At 45.9% G+C, this 19351-nt stretch overlaps 1 protein-coding gene across 5 annotated transcripts in view; it reads left to right on the top strand.

The window, feature by feature from the left end:
- The window catches only part of BLM (BLM RecQ like helicase), a 164871-nt gene extending 146269 nt beyond the window's left edge, over nt 1-18602 (top strand). For 3 of the 5 annotated variants that reach the window (XM_049614195.1, XM_049614192.1, XM_049614191.1), the window contains 6 exons: nt 2483-2630; nt 8861-9060; nt 9526-9718; nt 12413-12535; nt 15091-15292; nt 18339-18602. In XM_049614195.1, coding sequence (XP_049470152.1) covers nt 2483-2630; nt 8861-9060; nt 9526-9718; nt 12413-12535; nt 15091-15292; nt 18339-18516 — 1044 coding nt within the window. In that variant the 3' untranslated portion in view covers nt 18517-18602. Of the gene's footprint in view, nt 1-2482; nt 2631-8860; nt 9061-9525; nt 9719-12412; nt 12536-15022; nt 15293-18338 lie in introns of those variants that run through there. The other 2 variants (XM_049614193.1, XM_049614194.1) reach the window with 2 other exon arrangements.
- The last annotated feature ends 749 nt before the right edge of the window (nt 18603-19351 follow it).

Below are 19351 nucleotides of genomic sequence, written 5' to 3'. Positions count from 1 at the left end.
GGAGAGAAGGGGGAGAGAAGAAGAACGACAACAGAGCCCGCGGCGGGGCGGGGGGGCGGGCGGGGCGCGGGGGGGGGGGGGCCCCCCCCCCCCCCCCCCCCCCCCCCCCCCAGCCAGGACATTTGGGGCAGGACGTTTGGCAGGATGGATCAGTTAGGTTTATGGTATATCGAGTTAGGTGTGTCTGTTAACTGAGGAATTCTGGAAAGAGGCTTGTGGTACATAGGGATTTGGGCATATAGGTGGTGTTCGAAGCCACGTGCGCAGATGAAATCTTCCTGGATTTAAGTTTAGACCGAAGAGAAGAAAACCAAACCTCTGAGCCCTGGGACATTAAGAGGTTAAGGAGAAGAGGAGGAGCAAGGAAAGGCGACCAAGAAAGAGAAGTAGCAAGGTCAGAGGAAAACCAAAAATACGCCCAGAAAGTGGTTCAGAAAGGAGGGTGTGCGAGCCACTCAAACCCTGCCGCTAAGCTAAGCAGGGAAGGGGCCAGGAAGACGCCAGTGGATTTAGCGCCACGGGAATCGAGGCGGCTTGCATTTGTTTGACCAGTTTCAGTAGATGGGGGCAAAACTGGAGACGGTGAATATAGAGAACTCTTACCAGTTGTGCTTCAAGGATGAGCAGAGAAACGAAACAGCAGCTGGCAGGGGAAGCAGCCCGTGGCTGCACTGATAGGAATGCACCTGTCCGGGATGAAACGTTGACACTTGAGGAGAGAGGAGAGAACCGCTGGAGCAGTGTCCTTGAATAGACGGGGGTCGGGGGGGCGTCTAATGTGCAAGTCGAGAGATTGGCTTTAGGCAGGAACCTAGAGAATTCATCTGGAATAGCAGGAGGAAAGAGAAGGCCGTGCAGGACTGGCGCCGGTGATCGATGTTGTGAAGGAATCTGCAAAAGCTCTCTTCCGGCTGCTTCAGTTTTCTCAGTGAAGAAGCAGGCAAGGTCGGCAGCGGCCAGGATAAGAGAGTGATTGAAGAGCAAGCAGAATGGGAAGTGGCCGGCTAGGACAGTTTGGCAAACTTTATCTTAAAGGGCCAGAGGAAATCCGTCAGGCTTTGTGCGCCTCGGTATCAGGGTCTCTGTCACGGGTACCCAGCTCTGCTCTCTTAGCCCAAAAGCAGACATAAACCATAAATACATCGATTTTCCATGGCTACGTTCCGGTAAAATTTGATTTACAGAAACCGGCATCCAGCTCGTAGGCCACAGTATGCCGACTCCTGCTCTAAGAGAGCAGAGGAGTGATAGACTGGGGATGTATGATGATCACCTGGCCGCGGTCAGGGTCCCCCTGAGCTCTGTGGCCATTTGCTGAAAGCGCAGACATTCAGCGTGGTTGCATGTGTTTCTCCAGCCAAGTTCAGCTACTGAGGTACAGGCACGGAGTGGTGAAGAATTGGATCTACTGTGTGTCAAGCAGTGAATGTGATGAGGTGGCCTAAGGGCCAGGGAGTTGAAGTTATGTGGACCAGTAGTATTGTAATGACCGGTGTGGAATTTAGGCTGAGTCAAGAGATCGTCTGATGGGAACCCGTGGATGGGCAGGCCCGGTGGATTGTTAGGCTCAGAATGTACTAGATGGTGTGAGGTGGCAGTCGTAGAATGAAGGGGTTGCCGTTATTAGTGAGGCCAAGGTGGTGGGCATGACCGTGGACGTGAGCAGCTGGCACTCACGGAGGACAGGGTCACTAGGGCAGTGGAGATCAGGATGCCAGAGGCCAAGGTGTGGGGGATCATCTGTCTGCTGAGTCACCAAGAATCAAGGCAGGAATGGTGTGGGAGGGGAGGGCCAGGGCCATGTTTCATGACGGTCCCAGACAGAGCCTCAGAATCACCACTAATTTGTAGAATAAGACAAGAAACCTGTTTGTCTTGAGGTTGTTAGACTGCAGCAGATGAACAAGGGTTAGAAGGTAAGGGGGCTGCATAGACGGAGGCCAGGAGCATGATGCCACTTTTGAGAACAGCGGGTGGTTAGTTCTGCGAGTTTACAGAGCCAGGATAGATGAAGCAGACAGGTCCTGTGGTAACGGGGGCTTAAAAAAGTAGGCCGCGTTGGGAGACCAGTGAGAAGGAAAGAGCAAACTGACGAGACCATTAAAAGGGTTGACTGTGCCATCAAAGCCCCAAAAGTGATCAGAGGTCACCATCCAAGTAAATGCCGGAGCACTGTTCTAGAAGGTATGAAGGGTTTGAAAAGAAGTAGACAACAGTCCCACCCACAGCATGCTATCGGGTAATTGAAAGATGAGAGGTATGTCTGTAACACAGCAATAAAACATACATAGTGGAGTGCTAATTGTTCTAGATACAGGGTCAGTGTAAGAACTTAGAAAAGAAAGAACACTTGGAACTTGGGTTTTGGTCTTGGTTTTGGTGTGGAAACGGTTTGTTGTGAGACTACCGTTGTTACTGTTAAACCCTAGCAGTCTAGGTTATCATCTTAATTACACCGAAAGTAATCTCTTTTTATTCATAGGATTGTAAGACAAGAGATGTGACTGATGATGTAAAAGATATTGTAAGATTTGTTCAAGAACATAGTTCAGCACAAGGAACACGAAACAAGCCCCCTGCAGGTCCTTCTGGGAGATTTACTATGAATATGCTGGTCGACATTTTCTTGGGTAAGTCCTCTGTTTTATAGTTGTAGTTACAGCAGTTGAAATTGAACATCTACAGAAATCATCTCAAGTACGTGGAAAAAAATCTCTTTTGTCTGTCTTGTAGAACTTAAGGATTTCAGAACAAAACTTCTTGAGTAACAAAAGAAAATCAGCTTTTATGAATGATAACAATTATTTGTGTAGAATTTATATGTTACTAAGGTGAGGTTTTCACATTCAGAGAAGCGAGTAATAGGGCAAAGTGGGTACAGGGGATTAAGAGGTACAAACTTACAGTTAGAAAATGCAGATGTCACGGGAACGAGAAGCACAGCACAGGAAATGTAGGCGATGCTGTTGTAAAAACGTCGTGTGGTGTCAGTCGGTGTCGTGGCGGGCGGAGCATAATGTGTATAGTTGTTGAATCACTATGTTGTACCCCCAAAACTGATATAACGTTGTATGTCAACGATACGCCAATAAAAACAATAGGAATAATAAAAATAGATACAAAGAAAATATTAACGCGTATGCAACCTCATCTGAATGAATGGACTATAACTTGCTTGGAGAGTCGCCTGTCGAGTGACTCCCATTTCCGGACGGCAGCCTGGGCAGAAGTATCTGTCTTCTTTTTTTTGTTTGTTTTGAGGCCCTGTCAAAATAATAGTGTGGAAATAAAATGGGGATTTGATTCACAAGGGCATCGGTAACCAGAGAGAGCCCATCATGAGATTCAAGATTTTTCAAATCTTTCAGGGAACGAATGGAAGCATGTTGACGAGCGGAATGAAATACAGTAAGCCACCATGCAAAATTAATGAAGGAGAGAGTCTTAGACGAGGAGGGCTCTCAACCAGGCAGAACTCCCGTTATCAGCAGGCCTCAGACTGAGTCTCCAGGTCCTGGGGGTGGGAGTGCAAACAGAGGAGCCACAAACAGGAGGGGGCAGTTAAAGTCGGCCCACGAAAGAACTGCATCAAATGCCAGCCTGGAATTGATTCCAAAACAAAAATCAAGTGCCCGAGGAATAGAAAGGCAGCTGAGTTAGGGGGCAGAGCCCCCAGGCGGCATTTGGGGACCACCCAGCCTAAAGCAAACCTGCAAACTGGATGTCTCTGTTCACTGGAGGGATTTAGGGGGAAATAGATACAAAATAACGGGGGGCAAACCACTTCAGAAGTTTAACCTGATCCCTGAAGGTTAACTACAACTGGACAGTCAAAGGAGAAACCAAGTAAGTGTTTGACCCTGAGTACAGAGACAATTTACAAAATAAGTAGTAGCTTTAGGGAGAAGGGAGGGCAAACTCATAATTTAGTTTCTTCGCAAAGACTTAAGTAATATTAGAATTTATGGGAAAGAAACAAAGAATGAGAAAGAGCTATTAAAAACTCTAAGTGATTGACGTAGTAAATTTAGTGGAAATGTTGGAAGGTAAAGTCAAGAAAATCTTTTAAGACTTGAGCAAAAAGATATATGGAAAATATGAGAAAAAATATAGATCACTTCTTAGGAGATGTGAAGTCTGACAAAATTTTTGAAATAGAATTAGAAGGAATTATCAAATTTCCCTGAATGAAAGAGTAAAAAGCTTTCAGATTAAAATGTCCACCGAATGCCAAAGGAGATGCTTTATGAGATTTAAGAATACCAAGAGTATGGGGCACCTGAGTGGCTTAATCGGTTGAGCATCTGACTCTTGATTTCAGCTCAGATTAGGATCCTAGGGTCATGGGATCGAGTCCAGCATTGGACTCTATGCTGTGTATGGGGCCTGCTTGGGAGTCTCTGTCTCTCCCTCTCTTCCGTCTCCTCTCGCTCTCCCTCTCTCTCTTTCCCTCCCTCTGCCCCTCTCTCCCCAGCTTACTCACCTTCTAAAAATAAAACAAATCTTATTAAAAAAAAAAAAAAAAGGATAAAAAGAATACCAAGAATAAAGTGATGTTGGAGAAGAAAAACTTTTCCTCCACCCTGTTAGATTTAATGTTTGGGGGCCTGTGAATTAAACTGACAAAAGACAGATTTAATCAAAATGTGGCTCAAAGGGCCTATTAAAATTGGGGCTTAGGGGTGCCTGGGTGGCTCAGTTGGTTGAGCATCTGACTTTGGCTCAGGTCACCATCTCAGGGTTTGTGAGTTCGAGCCCCACATCAGGCTCACTGCTGTCAGCAGTCAGCATGGATCCCACTTCAGATCCTCTGTCCCCCTCTCTCTGCCCCTCCCCTGCTTTCACGCTCTCTCTCTCTCTCAGAAATATATAATCATTTTTTAAAAATTGGAGCTTATATACCGTCTTAATAGGGGAAGGGGAAGAGGGGAAAGGACACTTAAAGGAAAACAAATGTTGGGGGTGTTTTTGGAAAGATGAATGGGCCCTTAGAATAGAAGAGAGGGAGATAAGATAGTTTTGTGACAGTGTTTAGGAGTGGTATGGAGCCTTCTCATCTCCAGTGATAAAAACCGGTCTTCTCTGGTTACTCCCAGGGAGAGAATTTATGACATTGGAGTTTTGGGGGGAGGTCTCTGCTTTTTACAGATAAGAGATTTCAGGAACTCAGATGCCTCCTGCTGAAGGTAATTTTTATGCCACAGTGGCATATTCTGGACCCCTTCAGAGATAATCCTGAAAACTGGAAAGAAAGAAACCAAAGCCAAACTGGCATCAGATTAATATCAGCAACCCTAGAGACTAGAAGGCAAAGAAGTGATACCATAAACAGGGAAACTGACCGATGGGTCCAGGGGGAAGAAAGCCCAGATCCACAGCTGTGAAGCAGGTCCAATGAACAGTCTGTGCAGATTGTAAGAGAAAGTCAAGAAAAACAGGTCCCAAGCAGTGTAGAGAAGGAATAAGAAATGAAAATTTTTGAGAACAGTGAAGGACGCATATTATTTCTCAACAGAAAGAGAAAGGCACTTAGAAACTCCATGGGAAAGATTATGGAAAGAGAGCCAAGGTCAAATATAAAACAAAGGAAATTGTCACACGATTTTGAGTCATTGATAAAATGTACCAAAAAAATGATCCATTTGTCTGGATGCAGTAAACATTCTCCGGAGGGTTACGCAGGAGTCAGGACTTTCTTAGTAGGGACGGAAACTTTGCTGACAGCCTACAACAGTTAGAGGCAATGTACAGACTTCAACGTGTGGGGTGCAGGACAGGATGTGTTAATCTTGATGATATAAAAATATAAGTACAGTAAATAAAAGAAAGTACTTGGAATACTCGAGGTATTAATAACCTCCGAGGTAGAAGGTAGAGGGAGTAGCCAGAAGTTCTATCTAAAGTTAGAAAATAGGGGCGCCTAGCTGGCTCATTCGGTTGAGCAGAGTCCGACTTCGGCTCAGGTCACGATCTCACAGTCTGTGAGTTCGAGCCCCGCGTTGGGCTCTGTGCCAACAGCTCAGAACCTGGAACCTGCTTCGGATTCTGGGTCTCCCTCTCCCTCTACCCCTCCTCCGCTCATGCTCTGCCTCTCTCTGTCTCAAAAATAAATAAACATTAAAAAAAATTTTTTTTAATAAATAAAGTTAGAAAATAATCAATACATGAACCAATATTAATGTATAACTAGCCAAATCTGGGGCAAGGGAAAGTGAGAGGTAAAAATGAGATAAAGCTTTATCTTTCACAGTGGGGGTCAGCAGCTAAATTGTCAGGCAGTGGCTCTGGCTGGTGGGATGACAGCAAGAGTGAGGGTTGCCTGTGGAGGTTGCCACCAGAAGGGCTAAAAGCAAAAGCTACTTAAAACATGACTGCCTGGGGCGCCTGGGTGGCTCAGTCCAAAGAGCTCCAAATCAGGGTTGTGAGTTCAAGCCCCACACTGGAGGTAGAGATTACTAAAAAAAAAAAAAAAGAAAAGAGAAAAGAAAAAAAGAAAAGAGAAAAGAAAAAAAAGAACAACCCAAAACATGATTGCCTTCCAGAAGAGAAGAGGGTGGGACAGAGGAATGCTGGTCTTCATTCTAAACCTTTCTGTACTATATTTTATTTTTCCCACATGTGTGCCTTACTTTAATTCAAAAACCAGATAAAGCAATTAATAGGTGTATTTATTTTTTAAAGCATTAATAGCTGAGGGGCTCCTGGGTGGCTCAGCGAGTTTAGCGTCCAGCTCCATCTCGGCTCAGGTCACGATCTTGCGGTTTGTGGATTTGGGCCCCACCTCGGGCTCTGCGCTGCTGACAGCAGGGAGCCTGCTTGGGATTCTCTCCCTCCCTCTCCCTCTGCCCCTCACTGACTCACGAGTGTGCACACATGCCAGAAAGGGAGGGAGGAAGGAAAGGAAAGAAGGGAGGGAAGGAGGGAGGGAGGGAGGGAGGAAGGGAGGAAGGAAGGAAGGGAGGGAGAGAGGGAGGAAGGAAGAGAGGAAGGAAGGGAGGAAGACAGGAAGACATTACTAGCCTATAGGAAGGTGGTTTTCTCATGTCCTCATTTGTTCCTTCTGAACGTGCTTGTTCCTCAGGACCAAAGCTGCTTTTCAGGCTGATCTTCTTTTTGTGGATTCTTGCCTTCTAGTTTGGGCCTCTTTCGGTGGGTCAGGAAGAACAAAGAGTTGCAGATAAAATAATTGATTTTTTTAATGTTTATTTATTTTTGAGAGAGACAGAAACAGAGTGCAAGCTGGGGAGGGGCAGAGAGAGGGAGACAGAACCTGAAGCAGGCTCAGGGCTCCGAGCTGTCAGCACAGAACCTGTCTCGGGGCTCGAACTGACAGACCCACAAGATCATGTCCTGAGCCAAAGTCAGATGCTTAAACGACTGAGCCACCCAGGTGCCCCCAAACTGCTAATATTTTAACATGTTTGTGTACAACCACTTACTTATCATACTGTACATATAATTTATATCACTTCTGTATCAGATATATAAGCATTTCTTAATTTTTCTTTTAAAGTAGTTTTTAGTAATATATATGTTGTCATATTGATAAAATGTATTTTTTAAGTAGTCTTATTTAAGGACATCTTTTTCTGTTGTACTTAAGGATGCAGTAAATGGTGTTTTAAGTACAGCTTCAACTATATCTCTGCACCTTCCATGTAAATTCCTAGATTACTAAATCAAATGTTTTTCTGACATACTCAATTTCTCATTAGCTCTTACATGTTATTAGGAAAGTTGTGTTTCACTTTGCTTTCTTTTTTTTTTTTCTTTAAATTAATTTATTTTTTTAATAACCTCTACACCTGGTGTAGGGCTCAAACTCACAACCCTGAGATCAAGAGTCACATGCCTTTCCAACTGAGCCATCCAGGTGCTTTCCTCCCTTCCCCCCTTTCAAAGCTTACTTCTTTTTCCTGCTTCTTAGCTATCCCCAGCACTAGGGCTGGCCCATGTCACCCAGCCCACCGATACCAGAGCGGTGGTCTGATCTGCAGTGCGACATTTCAGGGATACAAAATCACCTGAAGAAAGAAAAACTTGAATCATTGAGTATATATGACCAGAAGCCATCTGACATTTACAGTGTAATTATTTGAAACTCTTAAAGTAGAGCTAAAGCTTTACAAAGTAACTGTTAATTCTGGTTATAATCAGTGTCACAAGACTTCTTAAGTAGATTGTTATAATAAAGTTGTGTTTACAATGAAGACATTAATAATTACAGCAGATTGGATTCGAAACCCAGGACCCAGCCCAGTGCAGTGCTCCCGGCCAGAAGGAGGAGGAGGGAAGGGTGTAGGCTCGTGCCCTGATGTGCTTTTGTTTTACAGTTTGGGAAGGCTTCCTCTGTGAGGGTCACAAAAAATAGAGACTTAAATACTGGGATTGTAAGTGAGAAGTGCTTTCAGGACAGGACCAGAGACAGTATTTATAAAAATGATTGTCCACATTTTTTTGTAACTGGATCAGTAATGCACAGTTATCCTGATGTAGCACAGTGATACAAAGTGCTTAAAGTTTATATAAACTCTCTCTGATTTCTTTGCTCTAATGTAATGTTATAAGCTATAAATGCCACAGCCTAAAACGATAAGCTTTATTTTGCTGCTGGTTTCGGCCAATGCAGATCATAAAAAGATGAGGAAAAGTACATATAACCATCGAAATTTTAGAGTTCTACTCAAATATTCCCATTTTATGGAAACGGGTGTTTATTTGTGCCATGGGTTTTCCTGTGGAAGAGATTACCTACCTCATTTATCCAGACTGTCACATAAATGACTTTTTCAGCCTCTCCTACTGGAGGCTTCTGACGTACCTATATTTACTAATCTAACTTCTCGGGATTTCTTACCAGGGAGTAAGAGTGCAAAAATTCAGTCGGGGATATTTGGAAAGGGATCTACTTATTCACGACACAATGCCGAAAGACTTTTTAAAAAGTTGATACTTGACAAGATTTTGGATGAAGACTTGTATATCAATGCTAATGACCAACCGATTGCCTATATGGTGCCAGGAAATAAAGCCGAAACTGTACTAAATGGGCATTTAAAGGTATGGTATTTTAAATGTTTATATTACTTTATTACCTTACAGTGAGTGGGCAGAAAATATATTACCGCACATTAAAAGATCTTTTCCAAAGCTTATGGATGCTAAATTTCTATATGCTGTCCTATGTGAACGTATTCTGTTCCTCTTAACTTGGAAAGAGATCTTAAAATTGAACCCAAGTAATGTAGTACCTGTCAAAGTGAATTCGATGGGTTGTCCGATCTCTGAATCATCCTGTATTCGTTAGGTAAACATTTACTAAGAAGCCGTTCTGTGCTACGTACTGGAGATGGACAGAGGAGAAGTGCTCAGCCCCTGTTCCCAAGGGGCCTCCAGTATCTACTTGGCATAACCGAAATACAAAAAAACAAAAGCCAAAAAATGCAGTTAAGGATTAAACGAAGCCTATATTTGGATACAAGCGCACGTGTCCCCACTCCTATGATCACTTTCTTTCTCACAAAGGTAGACTTTATGGAAACGGAAAACTCCAGCAGTGTGAAGAAGCAGAAAGCTTTGGTGGCAAAGATGTCTCAGAGGGAAGAGATAGTTAAGAAATGTCTTGGAGAACTGACGGAAGTCTGCAAATCTCTGGGAAAAGTTTTTGGCGTCCATTACTTTAATATTTTTAATACTGTCACTCTCAAGAAGCTTGCAGGTGGGTATGTGTGAGTCTTCTGTTATGTGGCGTAAATTAATAAACCAAAAGTTAATCCTGCTATGGAACTTTTTAAGTGCTCTGATATAGCTCCGTTTATTTTCATTATTTAATCTCTAAATTGAAGGCTCAGGTATGGAAACCAATTTGATAATAAATTTCATATATTGAAAAAAAAGAGACTCTAAATAATAGAGATCAGACTAAGGATAAATAAATAAATAAATAGATAGATAGATAAATAAATAAATAAATTGAAAGCTCAGAAAAACAAATGTAAGATGAAATACAGCCTTTAAGTTACATATAATACTTTGTTATTCAGACATACAGTATAATTTTAATTTTATACTTCTTCCTCTAATGCCAGACGTTAGGATGTGGATATTTATAATCTCTACCACCAACTGTCACTCGTTGATTGTGTGTCCATTATCTGCCCGCTTTATGATGTTTGGCCATGTTATGCACAAATGCCTTTGCCACGAGGAGCCAAGTTCCTTATGAAAAGACATTATGTTTTATGCTTCTTTGAACCCGGCCCTAGCACACTGCTGGTCTTCAGTTGAAAAAAACGTGCTGACCTGAGTTATTTCCATAGCTCAGATCCTAATAGGATTGCTCCTGTAAAATTAGGCGTCCACATAGTTGACTGATGAGTGTACATTACCTTCTGGACGCTTCCTTCATAAAATCCCATGATCAACACCTTCTCTCATTTCCATTCCTGTTCCTGCCACTGTAGGGCATGACAGCATTTCATCAACTCTGAGCCACCGTCTATGTTAAGACACTGCTATTTTATAGACAATTAAGGAAGAAAAAAAGGTGCTAATTAAGTGGTGACATGGTGCTTTTATTGAAAGAATTGTTTTTTACTTATTTACATATAGATTTTTATCATTATACAATTCTCTGCATATATGAAAAATGCATAGAATCAAAGCAAGTTGATTTAGGTACTTGTAAAAGTTCATATTCAAAGCCTGACTCTTCGGAATCAGTTTCTGACTCAGTCGTCCATGTCTTTTGTTTGCCCTCGTGTCATTGAGAATGTTAGTGACGCGGTCTTTTTTAGCATGGTCCACTCTTTTCGCCAGTATTTTAATCAAAGCCCGTGTCACCCACGCTGATTTGATGGTGGCATTTCCCTGATGATGCCAGAGAGCATCAGCGGGCGGAGGCACATCTCAGAAGCACGAATGTGACCCTGCTCTGTCTGCTCTGGGGGCCCTTCTGTAGGGCATGCGAAGCGCTTGGCTGTTGCTTGCAAGAAGGTACAGAATCGTGGCCATTTCCTCAAAGACAGATACTTGTTTTATTAGTGGCAGATCTGTTCCCCGTTACCCGGAGCTTCTCTGCATCCACAGTCACTTGTCCTGTGCTCTCTGGTGGACATCTCGTGGGGCAGGTGAACTGCGCACATGCTGACAGCCCGGACAGCCATGACCAGGCCTCACGTGTGCAGGCGGCAGTAGGCATCTGGCCGTCAGCACTTGTAAGCTGCACCTTGACCTCAGGAACGCCACAGCGTCGAAAAGTGTGTGTCTCAGAGTTGATGGAATACGGCATTTTGTTGGTAGGCTCTTAGCGTAGTTTCCTCCCTGGCCTCCTTAACTCCAGAGGTGAACATTCTGCACATTTTAATCTTCCACAAAGTCGGCCGATAACTCCAACATCTTTCTAGAAAAGGGACAGATTCTTTCAAGGGTCTGCTTTTCTGCTTGCCGGTCCGACTTCGTCTTCTGTTAACCCTCCGTGATCCTGCTGGTCTGCCCCTTCTCCTCTCGACATAGGAATGATGTGAAAATCACAGATTTAAGATCTGCCCTTTCTTTCCTTTGCTCAAGTTGAATAGTAGGAATGATCTCCTCCTCCCTTCCCTAGCCCCGTGCATCTATAAATCCTGCAGACCTAGCCTCTGCAGTGTCCCTGGATCCCCCTCTTCCGTGCGAGTGCACCGCCACACTGTGGCCCCCTGCGCCCTTGCCTGCCCCTGCGGTGGCTTCCTCCAGGCTCCCAGGTTCCACTCTTTCCCCCACAATTCATTTTCCATGCAGCAGCCAGAGCGATCTTTAAAATGACGGGCTTGTCCAGCTACAAGGCTGATGTGCCATCTGTCTGCAGAGGACTCTTAATGGCCCACTTGTTCCAGTCCAAATACTTGCTTCACCCCACCTGCGGATGGACTGGAGGAAGAACGGGTTTGGGTTGGGGATGGAGTAAGAATTCAGTGACGGCCTTGGGTTGGATATGCGTGTCTAAAGTGCAGGGGAGAAGTCAGAGCCGGAAATGGAAATGTGGGCGTCCTCCGAAACAGGGAGCATCAGTGTCGCAGCTAGACAAGTCTTTGTTGTGAGAACAGTGAACGACAGCAAAGTGTGCTTCAGATCTGAGACCCGCTGCACGGGTGCCCACCTCCCGTTTCCCCCGCCTCGTGTCCCGTGCTGTCCCCCACCGTCTGCCCAGATTCACGCACCTTTACTGCTGGAATTGCATGATGGGCTCCTGTCCTCTGGACCTGTCTGCCGCCTCTGTTGGCACTAACTGCCTTTCAGAAAATTGGCCCGGGTGCCTGGTGCCCTGCAGTTAGCTGGCACTTGACAGACATGCGCTGAATGAGCGAATGAGCACGAATTCAGTGGCTTTTCCATGGGTGGTCATTTAAATTCCTAATTTTATGCCCATGCACAGAATCTTTATCTTCCGATCCTGAGGTTTTGCTTCAAATTGATGGCGTTACTGAAGACAAACTGGAAAAATACGGCGCAGAAGTGATTCCAATATTGCAGAAATACTCGGAGTGGACATTGCCAGGTGCAGTATGCAGCTAAATACGTGTTTTCTAAAAGCCTGTTTTAACGTGAAGCACCGCATGTCACTGAATTAGAATTTTGTGGTTTCTGGGTTGTGTCAGTGCCTCCTACACCCTGTCACACTGACGCTCAAGTGCCCAGAGCAGCCCCCGGTGTTTGTGATGTGCCAGGCACCTCTTAGAGGACACTGGTGAGCCCCCCAGGGAGTGCCAGTCCTTGGGCCTGGGAATAGGGCCCAGAGGAGGACCTTTGGGCCCAGGAGTTCCTGTTCTATTAAAGGCAAGTGCCCAAGGAAATCCAAATCTGCCACCATCGCACTCTGCTATCCCTGGCAGGCCACAATAACCTCGTTGTGCTTGGTTTCCTTATCTGCGGAAGGCACACGTTATCTGACAAACACGTGGAAAGATAAAATTCAGGAGTTTAAATGTTTGGGGAAAATGAACGTGTAATTGGAATGCTAGATAATCTCATCGTTACTGGAAAGAATCTGCCCAAGTGAGCTTGTTGTTAGCAGACGATCCCGAGGATGCGGCCTGTCACGTCGCCCCTCTCCTTGTGAACCTCATCACTGAGCTACCAGACAGGATTAACTAGGAGAAGATCGGCACGAGGAAGGTTTTGTTATAGAAGATGCCGGTTCCTCTGCCCTCCTCCAGCATATTGCCATGCAGTGAGACGCAAAAGACAAGCCAAGTTCAGTGTTTTTCCTGTTTCTGTAACAAATGGCTGGGGGTTCTTCTCAAGGCTAATGGAAAAGATTAGCAGGATGAGAAATGAGTGAGCCTGTGTTTCAAGTTCTGTCTCTCCTCATTCGTTTTTTATCCATTAACAAAATGCTGAAAAGTGGGATTTTTAAAAAATTCCTCTGCATGGTAATTATTCCATTAAGAGCCTTGCTTTGAATATTGGTAGGAACTTAACATTTGTTTAGTGTAGTAACTTGTCTGGAAGGGGATTCTTGCCCACATAAGACGGGCTGCTCTGTGGAAACAGCCCACAGTGTGGTGACGATCGCTCCCACTTACTGAGGGACAGACGCTGTGCCAAGAGCTTTGCCTGTTTTGTATCATTCAATCCTCAGAACTACGCCCATTTCACAGCCTTTTTATGTCCAAGTCCCACAGCTAGGATGACGGGACGACAGCTTTGCCAGAGCCTCGCTGCCTCCCCGTGTGAACCAGTGTTGGACGGATGAGGAGGCCCGGGGATTAGGGCCCTTCCTGCCAGGCAGGAGGGTGGCTGGAGTGGCCAGGAAATACCTTCCTTCAGAAAATGGAGCTGGGGGGCACCTGGCGGGCTCAGTCGGTAGAGGCTGTGACTCAACCTCAGACTCTTAACCTCAGGGTCGTGAATTCAGTCAAGCCTCACATTGGGCATGGAGCCTAGTTAAAAGAGGAAGGGAGGGAGGGAGGAAAGGAGAAAGGGAAAGGGAGGGAGGAAGAGGAAGGAAGGGGAAGGAAAGGAAAGGAAATGTAGCTGGGATCCCTGTTGACCCACAGAGAGGTTTTATGCTTTTTAGGTGCCTGAGGGTGCCAGTGCTTGTGGAAATAGCCACCTTTTTTGCAAAGTGGCGCTTTCATGCAGACCCGTTTCCTGCATAGTATATGAAATGTTTACAACTATAACGTAAAGAAGTGGTTTCTGACTTTAAAGAATATAAATGGGGGGGCGCCTGGGTGGCTCAGTCGGTTAAGCGGCCGACTTCGGCTCAGGTCATGATCTCATGGTCCGTGAGCTCGAGCCCCGTGTCGGGCTCTGTGCTGACAGCTCAGAGCCTGGAGCCCGTTTCAGATTCTGTGTCTCCCTCTCTTTGACACTCCCCCATTCATGCTCTGTCTCTCTCTGTCTCAAAAATAAATAAACGTTGAAAAAAAAATTTTTTTAAATAAAAAATAAAAAAAAATAAAGAATATAAATGGGGCCCAGGGTTTTCTGACACTCGTTCACTAAGTAACCATTCAAAGATGAGGTGCAGAACATAGTTGGTTATGTTTCTCTTCCACTGGGCGCTTTTTCCAGCACGTGTAAAATGGTAAATTGGTCTTATGTAGCACTCCCTACTTTTCGAAGAGCTTAACGGGATTAGCTGCCCGAAGGATCACAGGGACGAAGGCCATACACAACAGAGTATGAGCTAGACCTGACGTCTCTAGTTAAGTTCAGGAGCGTCACAAACTTCTGGGGCTCCCGGCTGGCTCAGTCAGTAGAGCAAGTGACCCTTGATCTCAGGGTTGTGAGTTCAAGTCCCACATTGGGCGTAGAGTTTACTTTAAAAAAAAAAAAAAAAAAAGGTATCTCAAGCTTTTTTAATGAATTCTGATCTTTTTGCTTTAAAAGTAAATTTCCACTGAGGACTTTGGGGCTCTGTGACATGAAAGAGAAATGTTCAGTTCTTGCAGAATTGTTGAACCCGTGTGGCAGGAGGACCCCCGGGAAGCAGCTGGGTGTCCGCCAGACCGCACCCCTGTGTTGTGTCCTTCCACAGGGACCATCAATCAGCGTACCCGGGCCAGCACAGCATCGCGTGTAAACGTCTGCCTTGTCTGCTTGCAGCCGATGACGGTTCCCCCCGGGTGAGTCCGGGCAGCAGCAGAGGCACCAGAAGAAATGCCCCTGTGGAGTCCGATGAGGAAATGCCCGTATCTTCTCACTACTTTGCAAATAAGACCAGAAATGAAAGAAAGAGGAAAAGGATGCCAGCCTCCCAGAGGTCTAAGAGGAGGAAGACTGGTTTCGGTGGCTCCAAGACAAAAGGGTACGTCCGTCCTGCGTTGCGGTCTGTGGGGTGGCGGGTCAGGGAGGAGCGGCCAGAAGCGGAGCGGCCCCGGTTCGCTTTGAAGCTCTTATTAAAACAGACTGTCGTTAAACGTCGCCTCTCCAGTTAATGGGGTGATGATTAAGGTTTGAGCCCAAACAGAAACATTTGTTTCAGATTTTTTTAAATCTCTACTCCTAAATTGATTATCGCCTCGGTTTTCTAGTCTGCACGAACATCTCCCGTTTTGACGTTACCCTGGGGGGGGGGGGTATTTTTTTTTATCAGTGCTCTTCTTAAGGGACTTTTCCACCTAAAATATTATAAATCATATCCTGGCTGAGTAAACAAAGGGTTTTGTTTTTTATGACCATCAGTACCTGCTATGCCACTTTCACTGCTACAGAACGTGCGGGCCTCCACCTGGCAGTCCTCCACGCTCCCAGTTCGGTTATACCTGGGGAGAGCCAATCTCCCCACCTTTGCAGGGTAGCAGAGAAGAGGCCACAGCAGGTGAACCCAAAGGTCATGTCAACCAGGCCTCTAAGGGTTGTGTCTCCCCTCCCCCACACTTGCCTGGCCCCTGGGCTGGGATGCGGTGACTTTGGGGTGCTGTCTGCACGCCCGCAGGGAGTCGGGTCCTGGGTGATGATCTGTGCGGTGTCCTTATTCTTGGTAATTGCACTGGTCCTGACAGCGCCTTCTTCTGACAGCCTCTGCCTTTGCCTTGTGGGTAAGTAAGGTCTGGCGGGACCGTGACCTTCCCATCAGTCTGGAGAACCTGGCCCCCAGCTACCTGCACATTCCAACACAAAGGGCTTACAGAAAAGAGGGAACAAGTCCTCGGTAAACTTTTACAAGCTGTTGTGTTTTTCTTTGCAGTTTTTCTACCTCCTTTCCTTCTGGGTAATAAAAAACAAAACTGGGCTGGGGGAAGAGGAAGGAAGGCAAATGTTACCAAATTGTCATTTTCCTGTTAAGTCCATAAACAAGCATCTTGTACATGCTAATCCTTCTGCCAGGGTACAGAAGTTAAAGGCATTAGCAAATGTTACTTTAATTTTGTGGCTTTTAGTGCGCAAGTGACCAGCAGATGTTCTTTGGTGGGGACATTTTCGTACTTTGCTCATTTACTCCTCCGTTTGGGGAAATAGCCATTTCCTCAGGAGCTCATGGAGTAGAAGGAGAATGTAAAAGGCATCTGGTCTAGACCCCTGGGGTTTATGACGAGGGGAAGGCTTGCGTGAGCCTCTCCCCAGCCCCGGGGCTCCAGGTCCCAGGTAGGACTGGACTCTGGCTGGCCCACGCCTGGCCCGAGCACCCTCATTTCTGCACGTCGCCCACGGAGATCCCTCACACATGATTATGATCTGACCATTCTTACTTGTTCGGACAGAGCACCCCATATTTCAGTGTTCGTTGCCCTTGGCTCCCTTTCCAGTTTTCCCGACTTCTGTTTATAAGAGTGAAGCACTTTGCCCTGTGGGTTAGAGCTAACCTAAGAAGAAACTGTAAAACTCACACTTACCCAAACGCCAGTACCAATTTTGATGCTGGTTGTTAATTAGCTTGCGTGTTTACAATGGGAGTCTTTTCTAATCCCTACTGGCCAAAACCACGGAGTTTGGTAACTTTTTTTTTTTTTTTTTTTTTCCCCGCCCTTGTAGCAGCCTCGAACGTGTGCTTCATTCTCCTCGTTTGCACTAAACTGCTGTGATGGTTTCCCAGTCTCCAGTCTGCTCACCTGGCTGGGAGTCTGCGCAGCAACAGAATACAAGTGGCTCTTTGCCAGAGACCTTAAGTCCCCACCCCGCCCTCAGAATTTTACATCTCCAGAATAACACACAATGAACCGGTTGTGTTCCGGGCCCTCTGAGTGGGAGTAAAATGGATGGCCCGGGTGAAATGGAAACTGCTGTTGGCAGATTCATTCTGTAAATCAACATAAACAGCAGGTTTTCGCTCAGGGCTTAATTTCTCAGCAGGAAATCAGCGTAGGGAAATTCAAGGCTGCTTCTCTGCCGGTGGAGCAGATCTTTGCCAGTTCTGCAGTAAAACTGCCCTCCAGCAAGAGTTTAAAAATGTGGAAAAACCACTCTTCACCCAGCCCTACCAGAATGTCCTCAGACCCTGGCCCCCAAATTCAGAGATAGGAGGCCACTTGGATACCCCGATGCCATGGAATTACCTCTGGGCATGGACTCAGCGCGGTTACAAGCCATGGAAAATGCCCGCACAGGGAGAGGCTTCTGCTGTTATCCTAGTAGAATGCTGGCTCCCTGACCCTTTCCTTTGGTTTCTTTGTGGGGAGAAAAAGAAAAGCTGATATCTTCGGGTCAGTGAGGGAAGTGAGGTGCGGGAAGGACTCTGTAATTGGCTGGGCCAGGGCTCCTGCCTGGTTTGAAAGGCAGCAAGCAGGAGGTGAGAGTGGGCTAGAGAGCCGGCTGCCGGTGACGTGGCCCTGACACGCACGCAGACCCAAGCGCCTCCCCGGGGAGCCACATCTGCAGCCTCCCCCTTGCGGGTCCAGGAGGAGGCCCCTCTGTGCTCTGCTCACAGCCCTGCGGGCAGGCACTCGCCCACGCAGCTACCTTTCTCCGAACTGGGCAGTCACAGTCATTCCAGAGTGTCTGTTGTCCGGGCATTTGGGACCTTAAGCCGAAGTATTCTCGCTTCCTTCACTTGGTCAGAATAGATTAAGGAATATGGATCTGGGCCATGTCGTCCAGAGGGAAGGTTTGACGATCAGCGGTGAAAGGGGTGGGTGGGGGCAGGCACAGGAGGGCTGTCCATCTCAAGTCACAGAATTAAGAAACGTCTAAGACAAATTCAAGGCAAAAGTGTGTGAAGGGCAGTAATCCTTCATTCCTCGAACTGTAACAGAAACTTCCTTACAGGGGCCCCTGCGGGCAGCAAATGCACAGACACGGAAGACCAAGGAAAATCATGGACTGATTATATAGGTCCGCGCAGGTTAAGAGCAAGAAGACTGTTCGCTTTTGGTTTTATTTAACATTTTCGTTTTCTTTTCTTTGTCACATTTTAGGGGGTCCACCACGTGCAGAAGGATATCTGCTAAAAGTAAACCCTCCAACATATTTGGACCCCGTTCGCCTTTGCCTGGTCCCCAAGCAGCACCGGGAGCCAGTAGAAAATTGGGGATTATGGCTCCACCAAAGCCTATAAATAGACCGTTTCTTAAGCCTTCGTATGCATTTTCATAACAACCAAATCTCCATGTACATAGATCTCCTTTCTCGTTTGTCAGCGTCTCACCATCTGTGAACATAAAGCTGTTAGTTTTGTTGTACCATTTGTAATTTTTACCCGTAACTATTAATATTTAAATAAATGCTTGGGGTGACAGTTCTTATTTTTAAAATAAACGTTTTCTTTTGAATAAGCATGATTTGCCGCCACGGCAAGCCTTGTGGCCGTTGTTTCTCAGAACGTCTGAAGCAGCAGCTGAATCATCTCACAGAGATTCTGAGCACGACATGAAACACTGAGGCCGCAGGAAGAGACACGCGTGGGACACTGTGAAAGTGTAAAACTGCAGAAGGAGACGTAAACAAAATTAAAAGACAAATGACAGAGAAAATAGGAAAAAAAATACATGACAATGTCAATAATGCAGAGTGCCTATAAATCATTAAGAAGAAAAAAAGAGTCGGTAGAAAAAAATGAACAAAGGATGTGAGTAGGCTGTTCCCAGAGGAAATACAGTAGCCCACAAATATGGGGAAAACACCTAATCTCCCCAGTTAAAAATACAAATTAAAACTGGGGCACCTGTGTGGCTCAGTTGAGCGCCCCAGCTCTTGATTTCGGCTCAGGTCATGATCCCAGGTCTTGGGATCGAGCCCCACATCGGGGTCTGCGCTGAACGTGGAGCCTGCTTGAGATTCTCTCCCTCTGCCCATCCCTTCAAATGAAAGTAAATAAGTAAAATTTCAAAACATATAAGTTACATTGCCAACAGTGGAGAAGATCCCCAAATCTGGGGTCAACAAGAGAACGGTCATTTTTTGGCAGCTCTTTTCTGCCTGTAGGTCCTGT

Source organism: Panthera uncia (assembly GCF_023721935.1).
Source record: "Panthera uncia isolate 11264 chromosome B3 unlocalized genomic scaffold, Puncia_PCG_1.0 HiC_scaffold_2, whole genome shotgun sequence".
Lineage (NCBI taxonomy): Eukaryota > Metazoa > Chordata > Mammalia > Carnivora > Felidae > Panthera > Panthera uncia.
This window is presented reverse-complemented; position numbering and strand designations above follow the sequence as displayed.